The sequence below is a fragment of the Dermochelys coriacea genome, chromosome 3 (assembly GCF_009764565.3).
Source record: "Dermochelys coriacea isolate rDerCor1 chromosome 3, rDerCor1.pri.v4, whole genome shotgun sequence".
NCBI lineage: Eukaryota > Metazoa > Chordata > Testudines > Dermochelyidae > Dermochelys > Dermochelys coriacea.
This window is the reverse complement of record NC_050070.1, coordinates 132,051,974-132,072,955: the sequence shown is the minus strand read 5'-3', so window position 1 is coordinate 132,072,955 and position 20,982 is coordinate 132,051,974. Positions and strand designations below refer to the sequence as shown.

The 20,982-nt window shown below is 41.0% G+C and overlaps 1 protein-coding gene across 3 annotated transcripts in view; it reads left to right on the top strand.

Annotated features, from left to right (window-relative positions):
* Positions 1-20,982, top strand: part of GALNT2 (polypeptide N-acetylgalactosaminyltransferase 2) — a 147,401-nt gene that overhangs the window by 121,051 nt on the left and 5,368 nt on the right. For 2 of the 3 annotated variants that reach the window (XM_038396114.2, XM_043511346.1), the window contains 3 exons: positions 2,679-2,771; positions 2,955-3,038; positions 8,824-8,950. In XM_038396114.2, the coding sequence (XP_038252042.1) occupies positions 2,679-2,771; positions 2,955-3,038; positions 8,824-8,950 (304 nt within the window). The remainder of the gene's footprint in view (positions 1-2,678; positions 2,772-2,954; positions 3,039-8,823; positions 8,951-20,982) is intronic. The other variant, XR_006280084.1, reaches the window with a different exon arrangement.

The window sequence follows — 20,982 nt, the reverse complement described above, 5'->3', positions numbered from 1 at the left end:
AGCTTGAATTGTAAAGAATGTGGAAGTCTATAACCAATGTCTCTCGTGCTCTGCCTTTCCACATGGCTGATTTTCCTCCTCCTCTCCCTTTTGGCTGCCCAGCTGCCTCAAGGACTGAAAGGCCGTGAAAACCCTTACAAGTCACTGTAATTGCTTTGGGGGGGGGGGATAAGGTTAATTAATACAATTTTGTTTATACTTGAATTGCTGTTGACTAAATTAGGAAGTATCCCTGACAAAAGCGAGAAGCAGAGGGGGAGCTGAAAAATAATTCCTCAGTTTTGGCTGAAAGGGAGTTTATTTAGAAAATTAGCAATTTCCACAAGGAAATGATCGTCAATCAAAACGCAGAGATTGTTTGAGCTTCCTCTTTGCTTGTGGTTTTTGCACTCAGGAGTTTTTGACCAGCTCGTGGTCATTTCATTTCCCCTGCAGAATCAAAAGGATACAAATTAAAGATGTCTTTAACTCCCAAAGCAATATGTGTTTCCAAAGATAACATAAGAACAGCCATACTGGGTCAGACCAAAGGTCCATCTAGCCCAGTATCCTGTCTTCCAGCAGTGGCCAATGCCAGGTGCTGCAGAGGGAACGAACAGAACAGTCAATCATTGAGTGATCCATCCCCTGTTGTCCACTCCTAGCTTCTTGAAACCAGAGGCTAGGGACAGCCAGAACATGGGGTTGAATCCCTGAACATCTTGGCTAATAGCCATTGATAGACCTATCCTCCCTGAGCTGATGAAGATGGGTAACATCCCACAAATCACTAGAGATTTTTATTGCCAAATGTACAAAATAGGCTTCAGGGCATGGAAGGGGCTAATGAAATAAAACTTTAATTCCCCAAACGATCACTTCTAATTTTGTAAAAGGTAGTAAGGCTTTCTCTGGAAGCAGAGGGGTGTGTGTGAAGAGAGTTTTGACAGGAGGAAGAGCTGAAAAACTACATTTTAGAGATTTTAAAAAGTTTGTACTGGGAATATTGTCCATATCCTTCCTGTCCAATTGTACATACCTTAGGAGGTCATACAGATGTCTAAAAATGACCTAAAGTACATAACTACTTAAAACTGAAGGTGTCTCACAATCTCCCAAGTCTAGAAGCAAATGCTGGGTTCCACTGGGAAGATGAGAATCTCCCCCCTCCATAGCATAAAGCTCCTATTTCTAGCCTTACAGAATCTGATGACAACATACTATCAAATTGTGATATTTTTATGCACAGAAAATCTGTGACTGGGACAGGATTGCCAATCCCAGCTCTCATCTGAGGTAATTTTTGGCATATAGGAATACCATATTTGAAAGAGAGGGAAAATATTTTTTTGGTAGGCTGACCTATAAAGAAAAAGCTTTTGGAAGCTGCCTAGCATTTTGGAATATTACAAATATTTGTAAGTCCTGGAGGTGATGGGTTAATGGACAGAAGGCAACTGAGGCACTCAGAGGTGTGTGATATTTATCATTTGTTTCTGTAATATTTGCTGCATGGATGCTGCTTCTGTGTATTCATATGTAACACCAGGTTTTTTGCAGACAACATCTAATCAGGTAATACGTTTCTGTGCAAGATTATCTGTTTAATGTTGAATTGATAAAAGCTTAGAGTTGCTTTTTGTGACTGTACTCAAGCAGAAGAGAATGTTTTTACAGAATGACGAGAGGAATATTCTGGAGAATGACAAAGCTTTAGTCACATTGCAGCTCAGAATAGGTTTAAAGACACTGTTTATATAAAGATAAATATATAAAAATACACAGAAATCTCTGAAGAGTTTGGACAACATTTTCATATCTTTAATGCAGAATTTTAGTGTTACAAATGTCTAACCTTCAGCTTATTCTTTCTCATCTCAGCTGTAACAAAACCTCTAGGTTCATAAGTCTAAATGTTTCACCACTTACAATTATTTATCCGTTCAAGTTGGTGTGTAATGGGGGGACAAAAAGGAGGTTGAGAAATGCACATTCCATAAGATGGTGTGTCAGTTTTCTCTGGCTTTAGTGAAAACTGCTTGTAAGATAAAAGGCAAACTGTCAAATATTGCCAGCTGTTGAGATTTTAGATTCTTCCAAGTTGCTGATTCAAAAACCACTCAGTAAATTTGGTTTCTTTGCAAGATGTGGCCTAATGAATTAACAAAATTGCTTTCAAAAAGAGCATTGTAGAAAATGAAAGCCTTGAACTAAACTTTTTACCTTTTCTAATTGGAAGCTTGGACCTGCTATTAGGACTGGTCTGCTATTCCTGATTGATGCCATGTATGAACTCTTTTATTGCAAAATAAGTATGTCCACACATGGAATTAATCAGGAATAGGTAATCCACTTTAAATTCACAACCTATCTTATTATGGGTTAATTTTCATGTATTGACAAGCCCTTAGGCCATCTCTACACTGCGGGACTATAATGGCATAGCTGAGGCACTTGCTGTTGATTTTTCACACTCTTGAGCATTATAGCTATGGTGACCTAAATTTTAAGTGTGGATCAGGCCTAAGTATAAGGAAGGCACAAAGTCCATTCCAAATGTGTGTGCTTCAGTCATAGCACCTCTGTGATGTGTAGTAGTGGTTAGGGAAAAAATAAACATAATCAAAACAGACAAAAATAAGTGTCATGATTGTGACAGGAGAAAACATAACCTGCATCTCAATTTGATTTGTTCCTAGAAATACGCGTAGGGCAGCAGAAGTGTGGATGGATGAGTACAAAAATTTCTATTACGCAGCAGTGCCTTCAGCCAGAAACGTACCTTACGGCAAGTAAGTCTGATCTGCTGCTTCTTACTACTCACTTATTCTGTTTGCCATTAGTAGTTCATGAGAGCAAAGGGATGTTTCATTTCTTTGAAATATATTTCTACCAATAAATGTCTCACTTGTTAAATGTGCTTTAAAATGCATCGAATACAACTGCCCAAACTTGCTGTTTTTGTTTCTCTCTAGTATTCAAAGCCGAATGGAATTGAGAAAGAGACTTAGCTGCAAACCTTTCAAGTGGTATCTTGAAAACGTCTATCCTGAGTTAAGGTGAGTCTCAAACAGCCTTTCTGTTTTCTGGCTTTGGCCAGAAACTTTACTGTGTCTTTCCTGCACAGGCATCTAGGATATTAGCTAGTTAAAACATGCAGTTTTTTTGCTTAGCATTTTATTCTGCTCTCACTTTCTTCACTGACCTATCCCCTTTCCTCTTGCTCCATATCAATATTGCAATTGCATCATGTGATTCAGTCACTGCTAAGAGGGCTGACTTTCTTCTCCAAAACTGCTGTACTCCTGGGCTAGCTGCTTGCTTGAAATGCATCATTCTTCATCCTTCTCTGCTCTCCTTCAAGCTGTTAGCTTCACCAATGTGACATGCTTAGCTCTGTGAGCAGCCTTAAACTAGGGGCAGTGAAAAACTTTTACTGCCAGTTTAGTAAGCGGTCCTCCCATGTAGAGTTATGTGATAGGTTAACTGAGGTCTTCATACGAAAACATTTAAGGTACACCTCTACCCCGATATAACGTTGTCCTCGGGAGCCAAAAAATCTTATCGTGTTATAGGTGAAACTGAGTTATATTGAACTTGCTTTGATCCACAGGAGCACGCAGCCCCGCCTCCCCAGAGCACTGTTTTACTGTGTTATATCTGAATTCGTGTTATATCGGGTCACATTATATTTGGGTAGAGGTGTACTTTGGAGGCATTGGTTAGAGCCCAGGCATGAGAATATCTGGTGGATTTCCATTCATCTCTTCAGTAGGATAGAAAAATCTTCAGAGCTGTATTTATTTACCAGACAAAGATTTTAAATGAATAAAACCACCATGGCTCAATATCCTACCACTAACCCTACCTGTCAAACCTAGGGGTCTATGAGCTAGTATCTGTAATACAGCTAATCTTATTAAATAATTGTAGAATAGTATAAAGAAAAGGAGTACTTGTGGCACCTTAGAGACTAACAAATTTATTAGAGCATAAGCTTTCGTGAGCTACAGCTCACTTCATCGGATGCATTACCACTCTATACGGCTAAATTCAGTGCCTTGCATAATGACAGGTTTCAGAGTAGCAGCCGTGTTAGTCTGTATTCGCAAAAAGAAAAGGAGTACTTGTGGCACCTTAGAGACTAACAAATTTATTAGAGCATAAGCTTTCGTGAGCTACAGCTCCGATGCATCCGATGAAGAGAGCTGTAGCTCACGAAAGCTTATGCTCTAATAAATTTGCACTCTAAGGTGCAACAAGTACTCCTTTTCTTTTTGTGAATACAGACTAACACGGCTGCTACTCTGAAACCTGTAGAATAGTATGTGGCTTTTGTACAGTAGCACATTTCTTGCTGTAGGAGTTCCAAAACACTTCAAGTTAGAATACAATTAGATAAATACTGGTAGTACAGTGATTTTTGTAGGCAAAAGCAGCAGCTAATATACCCTCAATAAAAACTTTCATAGACCCATAAACATTAGAACCTGTCTTATAAAGATGGATAATAATGGTAAGGAGACTTATCTTTTTTTTTCTTTTCAAAAAGTGCCATGGGATTCATAGATTCATAGATACTAAGGTCAGAAGGGACCATTCTGATCATCTAGTCCGACCTTCTGCACAGTGCAGGCCACAGAATTTCACCCACCCACTCCGACAAAAAACCTCACCTATGTCTGAGCTATTGAAGTCCTTAAATCATGGTTTAAAGACTTCAAGGAGCAGAGAAGCCTCCCTCAAGTCACCCATGCCCCATGCTACAGAGGAAGGCGAAAAACCTCCAGGGCCTCTCCAATCTGCCCTGGAGGAAAATTCCTTCCCGACCCCAAATATGGCGATCAGCTAAACTCTGAGCATATGGGCAAGATTCACCAGCCAAATACTACAGAAAATTCTTTCCTGGGTAACTCAGATCCCATCCATCTAATATCCCATCTCAGGGGATTAGTCCTATTTACTCTGAATATTTAAAGATCAATTTACTTTCCCTTAGGGTTGGGCAAAAATGATCTCTGATGTCTCATCTGAACAGATATTCCTCTCCCTGCAACTCCCCGCCACCCATACCTACCAACAGTTATGCTTTAGAGTCTCTTGTTTTAGGATTTGCATGAATTTCATTTGAAACTTAACTAGAAACTTTAAGATTACTCGTACCTTCCTGCAAGTCCTCAAGCAGCTAATAAATTTGGCATTTTGTAGCTTTGTTCTTTCACCATGTTACCATCTTGAATTTTACCTCAAGATGGCAATGCTAAATTTTAGTGGAAGTATCCTCAATGAAGGCTTATAGGTAACTTATAACAAATACTATTCCCCAGGCTTCAGTAAATAAAGCATTATTAACCTGTAATTCTTTACCATATCAAGCTTTTAAAATATTAGCTTAATTTATTTTGGATATTAGGAGTTAATTATGGCTTAAACCTCCTTTGTAAAGTTGGTGTCCATACTCTCATTCTCTTCTAATAAATGGCTTTTTTTTTTTTTTAAGGTGAGCCTTCCTTAAAAGTTAGAGAGCTCAATGGTTAGTGTTCAGGTCCAGGTTGATTTTATGCTAAACTACTTGTTCAGTTGTGCCATAAACTCTCCACCTGTCTTTGCAAGGCTTTGGGGCCAAACTGTCAAGATTTCGGTTGCATCCAAACTAGAATAAAAATTTACAATCACTGCAGTTTTGAATCCAACCTGGTATCAAAACCATAGGGGTGGGTTCTGTGCAAGAATTACTAGATGAGATTTTATGTCCTGTGTTATGCAGGTGGTCTTCTGGCCTTAAAAAAAAAAAAAAAAAAAAAAAAAAAAAATCTGACAAGTGGTGAGAACTGGTAAATCACTATTTATCCATTTATAAATAAATAAATAAATCATATGCAACTCAGTTTATCTGGGTAAGATTATCCTGCCTGAATGCGTAGTTAACTCAAAGGAAATTGCCGGGGTAACCCACCAGAAATGAAACAGTGGCAAAAATAAGACCTCTGGGGTAAACAGCTTCAAAGGAGTTAACAATGGCTGGACCATCAACAGGGAAGAAATTGTCCGGCTTCATCCAAACTAGAAAGGTTTACTCTTCCCAGGGCTAAAGCTGCGGATCTTGGAGGATCCTAAACCTCAAAGACTTTAGAAAAGGGAGGAAGTTTGGGTGAGCTAGAAGAGACTGCGCAGCGTGTGTCAATGGAAAGTGGACAGTCTGGCAAACACAAAGCAATGTAGTCTGCTTCTCCCTGCCAGAGATAGAATCAGCAGGGCAGAGGGGTTCTTGCATCTTAAACTTTCCTTGCCAGCTTTTATAAGCAATACCCATGTGTGTAGATGTTCTGTTTTATCTTTTGATCTGTGTGCTTTGTACTTTTGAAGAATGAATAAATAATGCTTTGTTTTGAAGATACAATTTCTGTGACACTGCAAACTTATGTTGCCACAGGCTCCTGAAGGGAAACTCTTACAGGTGCCAAAAATGAGTTTGGGCTTCTGGTGTTACCGTGGTTGGGAACCACTGGTGGTTGCAAGTCAGAGACCCAGTCACAAAGTGGTTGGACTCCTTGGTTCCACCCAGAGTGAGGTGCAGGAAATTGGCCTGTCAGGGTGTACTAAAGTTGACTAAGGAGACCAAGGTGCAGTTCATCCTGCAGCTCTGACAAGGATTTGGATTCAAGGTTCGAGTTTTGGCACATTCTGTAACATTAATACATATATATTCACAAATCTACATTAAAAATGTTAAAGTTGCAAAATCAAGTGCACAAAAATTAAGGAATTCCAGAGTAAAGTTTGCCTGTGCAACTTTAATTGAACCCTCTTATGATAGTATTTAAGTGACACTATATTTTCCACCTGCCTTATTCATTGCTCAGAGTGGAGCAGTGGGATGGGTGTTAAGGGAGGCAGGAGCCTATCCGTCATCTAAAGAAGAGGACTGGGGGACACAGGGTTGACCTGAGTGCTTGGAGAAACAGGTGGAAAGCAGAGGCAGTAGGAGCAGGATGTGGGAGGCGGAAGAAGTAGAAAAGGCAGGATAACCCAAGGCCGCCTCCCCACTCTAGTCTATTATCCTGCCATTTATCCCTATTCCCCCATGTCCATTTCCATGTTTATTCCTCTGCATTTGAGTCAGGCTGTCTTCTTCTCCCCTTCTGTGCTGACTGGTTGCCAGTAGTGTGAACACAGGAGAAATATTTTATGCTCTTAGTTCTGGTGCCTGGTGCTCAGCAGCCCTGGGAAACAATTGCAGAAAAAGTCCTGCTCAGCTTTTTTTTTTAAAGCATGCTCAATGCAGATGAAATCTTTGCTACCAGTCCGTAAAAAGCCTCTACTGAAAATGTGTAATATTCTTAGGGCAGGGACTGTCTTTGTTTTCTATTTGTACAGCACCTAGTGGTCTCGGAGCCACTAGGATCGAACCCGGGGCCTCTGGAGCTTAGTGCATGAGCCTCTACTGTATGAGCTCAAAGCCATATGGCTGTTAGATTAATGAGTCTGCTCCGTTGCCATAGCTCTCTCAGTGGTCTCGGAGCCAATAGAGGGGACAGAACACCACACCCAGGAGATGTGTGGGTTACACTCGCACCATGGTTGGTAGGTGGAGCCTCCCCTTAGGGGAGGCTAGCCCCCAGCTCTGCCCCTTTTGCCTGCCCCCTCCCACTAGCCAGAGCTCCAAGACCCTCTGCCACTCCCCCCGCGGCCAGGGCCACAAGTCCCCCCGCGGCCAGAGTTCCAAGAGCTCCACCCCCTGCCCAGAGGTGCCCCAATGTCGTCATCCCCCTCCTCCCCCACAACCTGCCCGGGGCTGCCCTGGGCCAGCGGCAGCCACGCCGCCCCTCTTCAGACCCCAAGCCGCTGCAGAGAAAAGCCTCTCTTGTCCGAAGAGGCTTTTGATATGCCCCATGCAGATTCTGGGGCCATTGAGGAGGCACTATTTGCTACTTCGCTTCCTGGGTCCATTTGTTATCTTCTTGGAGTCCAGAGAGATTACTGATAAACCCAGGAAGCTGAGTAACAGGTGCTGCCCCGGAACCTGCATGGGCATAATAAAGCACCTGGCCTATTATACCTGCCACCCATGCCTAGCACAATAGGATCTTGGTCCAGGATTGGGGCTCCTAGGTACTATAGTAGGACAAATAATTAAACCATGATTTTCTGTGGTCTATAGAGTCACCAAATAGTGAATTTTTCGTGGGGAGCACAAAAGGCTGCTCCTTAATGCCACAGAGACTCTGACAAATGTCAAGTCCCTGCTCCAAAGCATGGAGGCATTAGTTTCTCCAAGGAACAGTTGTATTTGTGAACATTGACAAAGCAACATATTTTCCGCAAACTTCTTTTTCAGAAATGATAGAATGGCTTTTTACTGAACTTGCAGAAAAAAATCAGCCTGAGGTAGAACTGCAGCATGCCAAATTTCTGCCTCAGTGGTTAAAGTTTGACAAAGTCATGAGCTACACGAAAGAGGGATTTATAATGGAAAGAGTTACATAGTGGAAAGTGTTATAGAACCTTAACTACACATATAGCTGCCAGCCACACTTGTGATGTGACTCTCTAATGCTCATGTTCATTGTTGTTCTCCAGTATATTTCACTCGTATTCAATCTTTTAGCCTTCAAATCCACTGGAAGGCTTTGACTGCTTAGTTATGAGAGCAGGGTCTCTTGACCAAATAATAACTTGTAACTTCTTCAAAATATTGGGAGTGGAATATAGCTTGTGTACCAAATAAAATCATTACCTGTTGCCAATTGCCTCATCTAGAAGGCTGTTAAGTAAAGGAAGGGCATCAAAGTTAAATCAAGAGAGAAATTGAATTAAAACAGATGTTTCTTGTTTTATATTTAGGGTACCTGATCATCAAGATATAGCTTTTGGGGCTTTGCAGCAGGGTACCAATTGCCTCGACACTTTGGGCCATTTTGCAGATGGTGTTGTTGGAGTTTATGAATGTCATAATGCTGGGGGAAACCAGGTCTGTATGCTATTAAATTATTTTTTAAAAACCCATAGTCTTTTTGAAAAACACAGAATTTGAAGCAGGCAGGCAATGTGTACTAGTGTTGGGAAGGTCGAATCAACAAGGTTGGCTCAATCACTTGTCCCTCAAATAACTTATCATTTTGAGTTTTAGAATCAGAGTCCAGAGATGGAAAATGGGGATCAGCTAATCCACTCTATATCTCAGTATTTTAAATTGTCACTCTTATTCTGTAGCCCTATCCCATCCTCACCAAAAGTTGCATCTTTCCTGTGGGGTATGTCTACAAAAAATAGTAGTTTGGGCTGAGAGTTTATATATCACCATATTCTGTAAGTGTCCTGAAGACAAGGGAAAAAAACAAATATTTTTTTATATGGGGCTGTTCCCTTTCCGAGTGCGGGGGTTGCTGAGTGTGAAAAATTCTAGACATGTTCTTTCAGAAATCATAGGCTCCAAAAATGACATCCAACTCATTTACAGAAAAGATAGTGTTTCAGTAAATCCTTTCCAATCCTTCTTTTAAAAACTAATTGCAAGTGTGTCAAAGCAGTAAACAAGAACTGAATGGAAACATTAATTACTGCAAAGGATCTAATTATACAGTGGTGTCTTACAGGCACCATTAACAAACTAGGTTTCAGAGTATCAGCCGTGTTAGTCTGTATTCGCAAAAAGAAAAGGAGTACTTGTGGCACCTTAGAGACTAACAAATTTATTAGAGCATAAGCTTTCGTGAGCTACAGCTCACTTCATCGGATGCATTTCACAAACTACTTGCATATGCTTTTTCTCTAGTTTCCTGTGCTGGTTTTGTACACAAATGGTTTTCAAATAAAACTCAAATACAATTAAATTGATATTGACATTGTTAATAAATAATTAACAGGATATATAGTTAATTTGCTAGTCAGTTTTCTATCACATTAAACTATTAACCTTTAAATTAAATTTGGGGGGGGAATCAAAATGAAAATCTGACCAGGATCACAAAACTAAAAAATACGAAAAATTCCAGAAAAATCATTGTATGCATCTCAATGCACTCCTACCATACCATCAGCTTTAGAGGCATCTTCAATTTCAATCTCTTCTCCAGAGACGAGACAGAAATGTTTCCAAATGGTATTGTATTTGATGACCTTGTGTAGCTGCATCTATAGCCAAAGAGCGCACAGTACAACTCAGGAGGAGAGTTGAAAAAAAACTTTAAGCCTCCTTTGTAGTTCCCTGATCCTGGGCCAGCTTTTTCCTGATTTGGTCTCCAGTGGAAGTTATCACAGCTTGAAGGGGATGGGATTGTTCAGGTACCAGTACTCCAGAAAGAGTTTCTGTAAAATTAATAGACTAAATCTTGACTCTTGTTTAGACCCTGCATCTGGTATTTTGTTCAGTAAATGTTTTGAAAACCTGTCTTGGGAATCTCCCAAGTGGATACAGGGCAGAGGCTGACTGCTGTGGCAAACTTGCCGTATGCAGAATGAGCCTTGACATTACATTCAAAAAGCCAGTCATTTAAGTATGAGAATATCTTTGTTTGAGAGACGTAGCAACCATTGTTGTGTACTTGATAAATAATGTTGGCACAGCAGAAGGGGCATAGCGCTAATACTGAGAGTGACTGTTGCCCACACACAAACAGATATTTTCTGTCATCTGTGTGAAAATACTCATCCTTTAAGTGGAGAGCCCCAAACTGGTCTTGAGAGGAAAGGGTAAATATTAGGGCTGTCAAGTGATTAAAAAAAATCATTGTGATTAATCACACTGTTAAACAATAATAGAATGCTATTTATCTAAATATTTTTGGAAGTTTTTCCACATTTTCAAATATATTGATTTCAATTACAACACAGAATACAAAGTGTACAGTGTTCATTTTATATTTTTATTATAAATATTTGCACTTTAAAAATAAAAATTGTATTTTTAAATTCACTTAATACAAGTACTGTAGTGCAAACTCTTTATCATGACATTTGAACTTACAAATATAGAATTATGTACAAAAAACAACTGCATTCAAAAATAAAACAATTTAAAACTTTAGAGCCTTACAAGTCCACTCAGTCCTACTTCTTGTGCAGCCAACCGCTGAGACAAACAAGTTTGTTTATATTTGCAGGAGATAGTGCTGCCTGTTTCTTATTTATAGTGTCACTTGAAAGTGAGAACAGGTGTTCTCATGGCAGTGTTGTAGCCGGCATTGCAAGATATTTATGTGCCAGGTGCACTAAAGATTCATATGTCCCTTCATGCTTCAACCACCATTCCAGAGGACATGCATCCATGCTGCAGATGGGTTCTGCTTGATAATGATCCAAAGCAGTGCAGACCAATGCATGTTGATTTTCATCAGCTGAGTCAGATGCCACCAGCAGAAGGCTGATTTTCTTTTTTGGTGGTTCGGGTTCTGTAGATTCCGCATTAGAGTGTTGCTTGTTTAAGACTTCTGAAAGCATGCTCCACACCTGTCCTGATCAGTTTTTGGAAGGCACTTCAGAGTCTTAAACCTTGGGTCAAGTACTGTAGCTGTCTTTAGAAATCTCACATTGGTACCTTCTTTGCGTTTTTTCAAATCTGCAGTGAAAGTGTTCTTAAAATGAACAGTATGCTGGGTCATTATCCAAGACTACTATAACATGAAATATATGGCAGAATGCAGGTAAAACACAGAGCAGGAGACATACAATTCTCCCCCAAGGAGTTCAGTCATAAATTTAATTAATGCATTATTTTTTTAATGAGCCTCATCAGCGTGGAAGCATATCCTCTGGAATGATGGCTAAAGCACGAAGGGCCATAGAAATGTTTAGCATATCTGGCATATAAATACCTTACATTGCTGGCTACAGCAGTGCCATGCAAACTTCTGTTCTCGCTTTCAGGTGACATTGTAAATAAGAAGAGGGCAGTGTGATGGGTTCGGTCATAGAGACCCTCTTGGGACTGTCGCCTGACATGCTGAGACTACCTCTGAGCCTGTTTTCTCTGCCAGTTTGGGCATCCAGAATCCTGTTTTGTTGAGTCAGATATGCTAATCTGCTGCAACACTAACCCAGGGTGTGACCCACGACCCCAAAGCTGCAGACTTAACTGAAAACGGCTTAGCAAGGGTGTTTCTAGCACCCAGCTCCCAGTGGGATCCAAACCCCAAATCTGTTTTACCCTGTATAAAGCTTATCCAGGGTAAACTCATAAATTTGTCGCCCTCTATAACACTAATAGAGAGAGATGCACAGTTGTTTGCTCTCCCAGGTATTAGTCACTAGCTCTGGGTTCAATAATAAACAACAGTGATTTTATTAAGTATAAAAAGTAGGATTTAAGTGGTTCCAAGTAACAGACAGAACAAAGTAAGTTACCAAGCAAAATAAAACAAAACATGCAAGTCTGAACCTAATACAGTAGGAAACTGAATACAGGTAAATCTCACCCTCAGAGGTGTCCCAATAAGCTGCTTTCACAGACTAGACTCCTTCCTAGTCTGGGCCAATCCTTTTCAGACCAATGTTGTGGCTTATGGCCTGAGTCCAGCAATCACTCACACCCCCGTAGTTTCAGACCTTTTGTTCCAGTTTCTTTCAGGTATCTGTTTGCGGTGGAGAGGTCATGTCTTGAGCCAGCTGAAGACAAAATGGAGAGGCTTCCAGGGCCTTTTATATTCTCTCTTGTGGGCGGAAACCCTTTGTTCTTCTTTGCAAAGTCAGAGCAACAAGATGGAGTTTGTAGCCACGTGGGCAAGTCACATGTCCAAGAATATTTCAGCTTTTTGCAGGCCAATGCCATTGTTTACACGTTAGTTTGAACGTTTCCAGGAAAGCTCAGATGTGGATTGGTGTCTCCCAAAGTCCATTGTCAGTTAAGTGTTTCTTGATTTGGGACTTACTGGAAATAGTCCTTTCTCAAGAAGCTGGCCCAATGCTTCACTGAGGCTACTTAGAATCAAACACATTGAGATACAAGTACATAGCCAATATTCATAACTTCAAATACAAAAATGATACATACATACGACAGCATAATCATCAGCAAATTACAACCTTTCCATAGATATCTATCTTGACCTCCTTTGAACAAGATTTGGTGCAACTATAGGACCTTGGTTGTAAACAGTGATCTATACGGTCACAGTTCATGTTAATAATATCACAGGCAGCATTATCTCCCGTAAACTTCAACAAACTTGTTTCTCTTAGCGATTGGCTGAACAAGAAGTAGGACTGAGTGGACTTGTAGACTCTCAAGTTTTATATTCTGTTTTTAAGTGCAGTTATGTAACAACAAAAAAATCTGCATTTATAAGTTGCACTTTCACGATAAAGATGTTGCACTATGGTACTTGTATGAGGTGAACTGAAAAATACTATTTCTTTTATCATTTTTATAGTGCAACTATTTGTAATAAATATAAAATGAGCACTGTACGCTTTGTATTCTGTTGTAATTGAAATCAATATATTTGAAACTGTAGAAAAACATCCAAAATATTTAATAAATTTCAGTTGGTATTCTATTGTTTAACAGTATGATAAAAACTGCAATCAAATGCAATTAATTTTTTAAATTGTGATCAATGTTTTTGAGTTAATCGCATGAGGTAACTGCGATTAATCGACAGCCATAGTAAATATGATAGAAGCTAATGTCAGCAAGTGAAGCTTCCAATGAAGCTGTACAGCTTCTGTAGATTCATAGTTGGACAAAGGTTTTTTTCTGTTTTGGTCTGAGAAAGAATCTTCCTCTGTACTGCTGAAGTTATTCTTCTGTGACCACCAGCTTCAGCAAATACTACACTCTGAACAGTTACTCATGAAAGAGATTGGTTGGGAAGTGACAGGACTTGGAAATGGCTTGCATAGCCAAGATGAAAGGATTCTAGGACCCACCAATCGTAATTCCACCCTAAGCCAGAAAGAAACACACCACCTGACCTCCAAAAGAGAAGCAGAAGTTAAAAGTGCTCTGGGCTCTTGGATAATATTGTAAATTTGTGTTCTTCCTGTTGGAGATGATAGATAAGTGGCAGAAGTTGAGGTAGCTCTCTACCTAAAAGCATTTTTTGCTGCTCTGCCTCTTCTGATGTTGCTGAGGCTGCACTTTATGTAATTGAGGCTGGCTGCCAAGTAAAGTCTCTGATACTGGAAGGAAGATGTCGAGAGCGTCTTCTGGCCTGATAGAAGGAATCCCACAAACAGGTATTCATTTTCTTTTGAGGCTTGAAAAGATCCCCACACTCTTTCCCCTCTTTCACCTAAATGAGAGGGTCTTCCACATGAGCCTGAGCTTTAGATGAAAGACCCAATGCGTTGAACCAGGAGTATCATCTGAGAAAACTGCTGATGCCACCGTACAAGCTGAAGTATCTGAAGCCATCCATAGGGTGGACACATCCCTCCAGTGGCAGTTCCTTTTCTGGCCTTTCTGCGCCTCAGGAAAGTGGTTGACCGGAAGGGGTATTTGTTCCCAAAGATTAATTTTTATTTTGAGGTCTTAGATTTCTATTTTTACTATTTGTTCTGAGAGGTATCTCTAACTTTCTTAAAACAACAAAAATCAATATGAATTCTATCTATTCTTAATGCATGTGTTGCTATACAAACCTTTAGACATTTTGTTTCCAGGAATGGGTGTCTGATATGGGCTATATTTGAAGAAGTTTTTGTGGAGACAGCAGTGTGCTTGAGTGGACTGGGAAATGGATGGGAAGACCTTGGTTCTAGTCCCTAGTCCCAATTCTGCCACTGGTTCACTGTATAATTTAGGTAAATTTAGCCTTTCTGTACCTCAGTTTCCATATGTAAAATGGAAATAAATATCTCCTTTGCAAATAGCTTTGAGATCTATGGGTGCAAATTACTAGAAAGTAATTCCTACCACTTAACTGGAAATGTTGTTCGATGGAGAAATTCTTCATAACATTACCATTTTACCTACTATTCTCCCAGACAGAGGATATGCATTTTAAGTTAGTTTTTATATAGATGGCATTGACTTCACCTACAACATTGAAAGGAATTGGCAAAGCACCATAGTTGCCCACATTCCATGAAGGGCTGGTGCAAGAATCCCCCTGAGAGCAGTGGCTTTACAATGTTAATCCTGGTGCTCCTGCCTTGCTTGCAGACAGGAGCACAGATCCAGGAGAGGTGATCTGCTATGATATGTAGCTATGGAGAGCTAGTTTCAAGCTAATTCTTTTTTCTGCGTTTAAGCAACAACCCCTTGAAAAATCCTCTTTCAACTCAGTGCATTTGAAACCACCGGTATAGTATCCTGTCCATTCCTTTCTCCAATTTGTTTGAAAAGACTGTAATGGGGAAAATTGGATTTCAACTTGTTTTAGATGCTTTTATGTTTGGTTTTGAATAGCTTAAAGATAATTTTATTCAGTTCTGAGTTAAGCATGATTGAGTAAACAGAGGTCCCTTTGGGAGTAGACCTAGAACTCTGTGAAGTTTTAATTTTCTTTTCACCACTCACTGGAAATACTGAGGCAATGCTGATGATTCTGAACATAGTCTTCTGAAGTATTAACTAATCTTGCTCAGGACTGACCTGAAAGCTTTTCTCATGACCCTGTGAGAGAGTGGAATTTTTAGCAGGGATTTTCACTGACAACATGAAATCTTTAAGATTTAACTTCACTTTAAAGGAAAGTTTCTAGAAGAATAATACTAACTCCTTGTTATGTTGGCATACCAAGGCTTTAACTTAATAATAGAGCAAGTGCAGAAACCCAAAATTCTGCCTCTCTGGTTAAATGTAAGCTAGCAGCTGCCTGTGAGCAGAGATGAAGGGTGACATTTTTAAAGGGGAGATAACAGAATTAACTTTCTATAAGGGAAAAGAGTATCAAACATGCAACTTTCTTGCTTCCTAGTGCCACTTTCACTTTAGTGTTTTATCGGATGCAGTCCACATTGGGAAAGTGTATGGGGGAATCATGAGCATATCTGTACATATGCTGTATTAGGATATGGGAGGATTCCCACCTGAATCTGGAGCGTGGATTCTGGTTTGTAATCTGTTAACCCACTCAACAGAATAAGATGTCTGACCTGAATTGGATAATTATCTTGATAGAATGGGGGGTCACTCCCAAAACAGGATGGTGGAAGTGAGATGGTGAGCGCTGTACTCCATTTGGGAGGGCAACGTACAAGAAGATGGGAACTTCATGGTTTGATAGCTTGCAGACAAGTATATAGAGTTTTGGTAAGGGTATGGTATAGAGGAGGTGTTACGTTATAAAAATAGATGCAAGGGGGTGGATAGATTTAAGTGGGGTGCTTGGCCCCAAACCAATGAAGATGCAAGGGGCAAAGCTGAGGTTGGTGTTGGACTTCAAATGTGTTGACTTTGGGGCAGTTAGGTTTTAATCAAAAGTACTATCATGATTGTCTGAACCCAGGGTTAGATTGTTCAGGTGTGGGATGGTATGGATTAATTGCACCTCTTCCAAGTTGCTATCTCGTGCTCAGAACTGCTTCAGACATCCCAGCAGAATCTACTGAAAATGACAGCTCAGTTTGGCACCATGAATAGGTAGAGGAGGGGTGGCCAACCTGTGGCTCTGGAGCTGCATGCAGCTCTTCAGAGGTTAATATGTGGTTCCTTGCATAGGCACTGATTGGGGGCTGGAGCTATAGATGCTAACTTCCAGTGTGCTGGGGGTGCTCGCTACTCAACCCCCTGCTCTGCCCCAGTCCTGCCCCCACTCCACCCTTTCCCCCCCAGGCCCTTGCCCCTTTCCCTGAGCCTGCCATGCCCTCGCTCTTTCCCCCTCCGCCCCATAGCCGCCTGTGCACGTGAAACAGCTGATTGTGGTGGGTGGGGGAGTAGGTAGTGATTGGTGGAGGCACTGGGGAACGGATGGGGGGCTGCTGACATATTACTGTGGCTCCTTGGCAATATACATTGGTAAATTCTGGCACCTGCTCAGGCTGGCCACCCATGGGGTAGAATTTGAGAGAAATCCCTCTGTATATTTTTGCCTATCAAGAATGAGCCATGCTCAAGGAAGCCCACTGGGGCATCTCAGCTCAACCAAGGGAAGCCAAGCCCAGTGGAGCTCAGAAGAGCTGCAGGATTTTATTTTGAATATCTGTGTAATCTACTGTGAGAATTGCCTCATTCTGGCAATGTGGGGCTGGAGCCTGGAAGAATACTCCACCTTCTCCTTTCTAACTTGCCCCCTCTGTCTGTCAGTGTCTGGTAATCTTCAAGGAATGATGGAAGGTTTTTCAGTTTTAATCAGGCTTTTATTATTTAAGTAACAGCTATGCAAAGGAAAGTTTTATATGCAGACAATAGGAGAAACCCATTGGGGTGATTTGAGTACTTAACTGTAAAGCACCTAGAGCAGTTGTTTCAAACTTTTTTCTGGCGACCCAGTTGATTCATGTGACCCAACCAAGCTGGGGATGAGGGGTTTGGGGGGTGCAGATTCTGGGGTGGGGCCAGGGATGAGGGGTTTGGGGTGCAGGAAGGGGCCAGGCAGGATCTCCAATGGGACTTTTAATGGCCCGGTCGGCATGCTGACCAGAGTCGTCGTGACCCAGCGCCTTATATTCTGCAACCAGTATTGGGTCGTGACCCACAGTTTGAAAACCACTAATCTGGAATGCCAATGCTGTCAGGCAGTGCAAGCCTACAAAATTGTTTTGCTTTAACTTTCCAAAGGGAATACATTCTGAGCCTTAACACTCAACTATTGACTAGGAATATCCTTGTTTCTCTCCAGTTGTGATGTTATGCCACCATAGTTCCTCTGGAGCTTCTACCTCTGTGGACACTGCAGGTGTGAATTAAAAAGTACCTAGCTTTTGTTAACATAGTCCTGTTAGAAAGTGGACTGTGGTAACGTAGGCTTAAGTACCTTTTAATTTGCCAGCAGAATGCACACGGGGAAGTTAGACTGCAGCACTTTGGTGCACTCTGCAGTTCACATCTACATAGTACATTCTGGGGGCACTGTGTAGATGTAGCCTCAATTAGAGCTCATTGGAGCCCTCCTGAAACATAACTAGAGTCAGAAAATTAGTGAAGATTTAAAAATATATATATATTTTTTGAGAGCCTATGTGGTTTACAGAAGTGACCAGCTTTACTAGCTAGCTGGTACTGCTTATTTCCATTAAGCATCAAATGTGGATCTCTCAGAGGGTATACATTTCAATGATTTTGATGTTTATAAATTCACATGGGAGTTTTAAAATATTGGTTCCTTACATAATATTAAATCAAAGTCCTAACAAATGACCATTATTTTTACTTTGCTCTTAAACAATGGCAGTTAATCGTATAAGGATTGGAGGGAAATATCCAGCAAAAAGTCATGTTTCTGTTACCTGAAACTACACATTTTAAAAATACTTTGAGTATTTAGTTTGTTTTAAACTGGAGTCTGAATTTTAGGTGGGTTTGTGGTTCACAAAGGGATGGTGGGAAGTTAACAATGTTCTTGTGCTTTCATTTACACCTATGATGTATAATTTCAATGTCTCTAGCTGATGAATTGCTAGCAGCTGTTTACTAAATCTGTATGATGGTAATAGTTGGTAATGGTAGGAGATTGGAGAAATTCTGATTATTCTTTGTGTGTATTCTCATGAGGAAATTGACTGAGTCATTCTTAATCCAGTGGAGTTGCAAGAGAGAATGCATGCCAAAAGTGCAGTTAAATCAGAAGATAAATCAAATGAAAAATTTTATATAATCAGCTAATCTATTATGGTCATGGGTGTTGCTTGCAAAATAGTTGTTAATGTTATGGCTAATAAATTGAGTCCCGTGCAACTAGGTCTCCTATTACACAGCTCAGAATCTTCCTCAGGCACCAGGAGTAGACTTTATTCTTGAAAAGCCTGATTAAGAAGCAAATTGAAGGTGTAGAGGTGGCCTTCAATGGTAGAGGGAATTAGCCTGGGAGGAAGAAGGAAACCAGAGAATGGGGAGTGATCAGGAGCTGTGACCAGGGTCCCAGGGGGGCCACACTGAGGTTACTCAGTTAGGAAAACTGCAAAGAATGGAGCAGACAAACCCCAAAACTGGTGGATATTCCAATACTTAGATTACCAAACCAGCACAAAATAGCTTCTGTAATACCTCACTGGTTACCCAAAAGCCAAAACACAATTCCCTTATAGCCACCCGCTCTGGGTTTCCTCCCAGACATGCAAGTTAAATATGATGAGGGTTACTGAAAATCTTATTCCTCATATAAGAAAGTTCTACCAATCCCAAAAGGGTCAGACACATTACCTCCCAGGTTAATGAATATTTCAGATCTTCCCCAAATACACGCTTATAGCCAATTCTTATTAACTAAACTAAAATTTATTAAAGAAAAGAGAGAGAGCGTATTGGTTAAAAGATCAGGATACATACAGACATTAATACATTTCTGAGGTCAGTTTCATAGTAGAGAATGGTGAGCTTTGTAGTTGCAAAGAGTTATTTCAGAATTAGTCCATAGGTTATAGTCCAATGTTCATATCCAGGCTGATCCACTTGGGACTAGAGATCTCAGTCTTATAACTCAAGCTTCCCCTGCATAAAGCATCAAGCAGATCTGAGATGACAGGATCAGGCCCCAAGAATTTTTATACAGTTTTTGGGCAGTTTTATACAGCTCTTGACCATACAGTCCTGGGAGAACAATAGGCTTTTGAAGTGTAACATTCTATTTCCTATACATCACTGGAAATTAACTACCTGGATTAACATAAGGTAATGTATCCATTAAGCTGTTTATCACAAACTTTAAAGAGACCCAGAGATCAGTGGTTTTCAAACAGTGGGTTGCGACCCAGATCAGCACTGCCGCCTGAGCTGTTAAAAGTCCTGTCGGCAGTGCTGCTCAGCTAAGGCAGGCTAGTCCCTACCTGTTCCAACACCTCGCTGGCCCTGGAAGCGGCCAGCAGCCTGTCCAGCTACTAGGCGGGGGGACCAGGGCGCTCCGTGCGCTGCCCCCGCCCCAAGCTCTGGCTCCACACTCCCGGACAATGTGGGAGGGGGAGCGGTGCCTGGGGGCGAGAGCTGCGCGAAGCTGCTTGCACGCCTCTGCCTAGGAGCCAGACTTGCTGCTGGCCAATTCTGGACAGGACGGGAAGCCTGCCTCTGCACCCCGGCTGCGTCGCTGCCCGGGAGCTGCTGAAGGTAAGCCCGTGCCCCAGCCCAGAGCCCCCTCCCACACCCTGAACCCCTCATTCCCGACCCCACCCCGCAGCCCTCACCCTGCACTCCACCCCTCTGCCCCAGCTCTGAGCCCCTTCCACACCCCTCATTCCCAGCTCCGTTGGGTCGCGGGCATCAACAGTTTGTTTCAACTGGGTCACCAGAAAAAAAGTTTGAAAACCACTGATCTAGACAATGACATTATTTCATCCAAGATTGATCTAAATATTAATATTCCCTTTTGATCTCTGAATCAATAGCTATAGTAATAGACAGGAACTCTGTTTACAGGGCTACCATCTAACAAGATATAAATAAACACATACAATTAGTATCACCTCTAACATCATTCTCTAACAATACCGGTTTGCATTTCAAAGTTCTAGCCCATCTGAGATGGAATGGCCCTAAATACCATTTACATACTTTTCTAATCTGTCTCTAAAGGTTGAATCTGGGTAAATTAGCCAGCAAGCTACTTAACCCTTTTTGGTCATGTGTCACAGGAGCATAGAGACCAAACCTAACTTTTTTCTTTTAAAAAAAAATACTAGGAAGTTGCATACGAAAATGTGTTTAAAAGAAAATTTATTTAGGTGGCAAAGTCTATACTTGATAATTAGGAAATGTCAATCTATAGTTGCCCTTGCAACCTTAATTTGGCCTCTTGTGCATATGTACTATGATAGTATGTGAACATTTACACTGACTATTTTCCACGGCTCCCCTGCCTCATTTAGCGCCCAGGATGGTAGGTAGAACAAGTAAGCAGAATTATTGTTGAGTGGGGAACAGTAAATCTGACACTTCCTAACTTTTAGGTATTTTGTAACCTAAACTTTCAT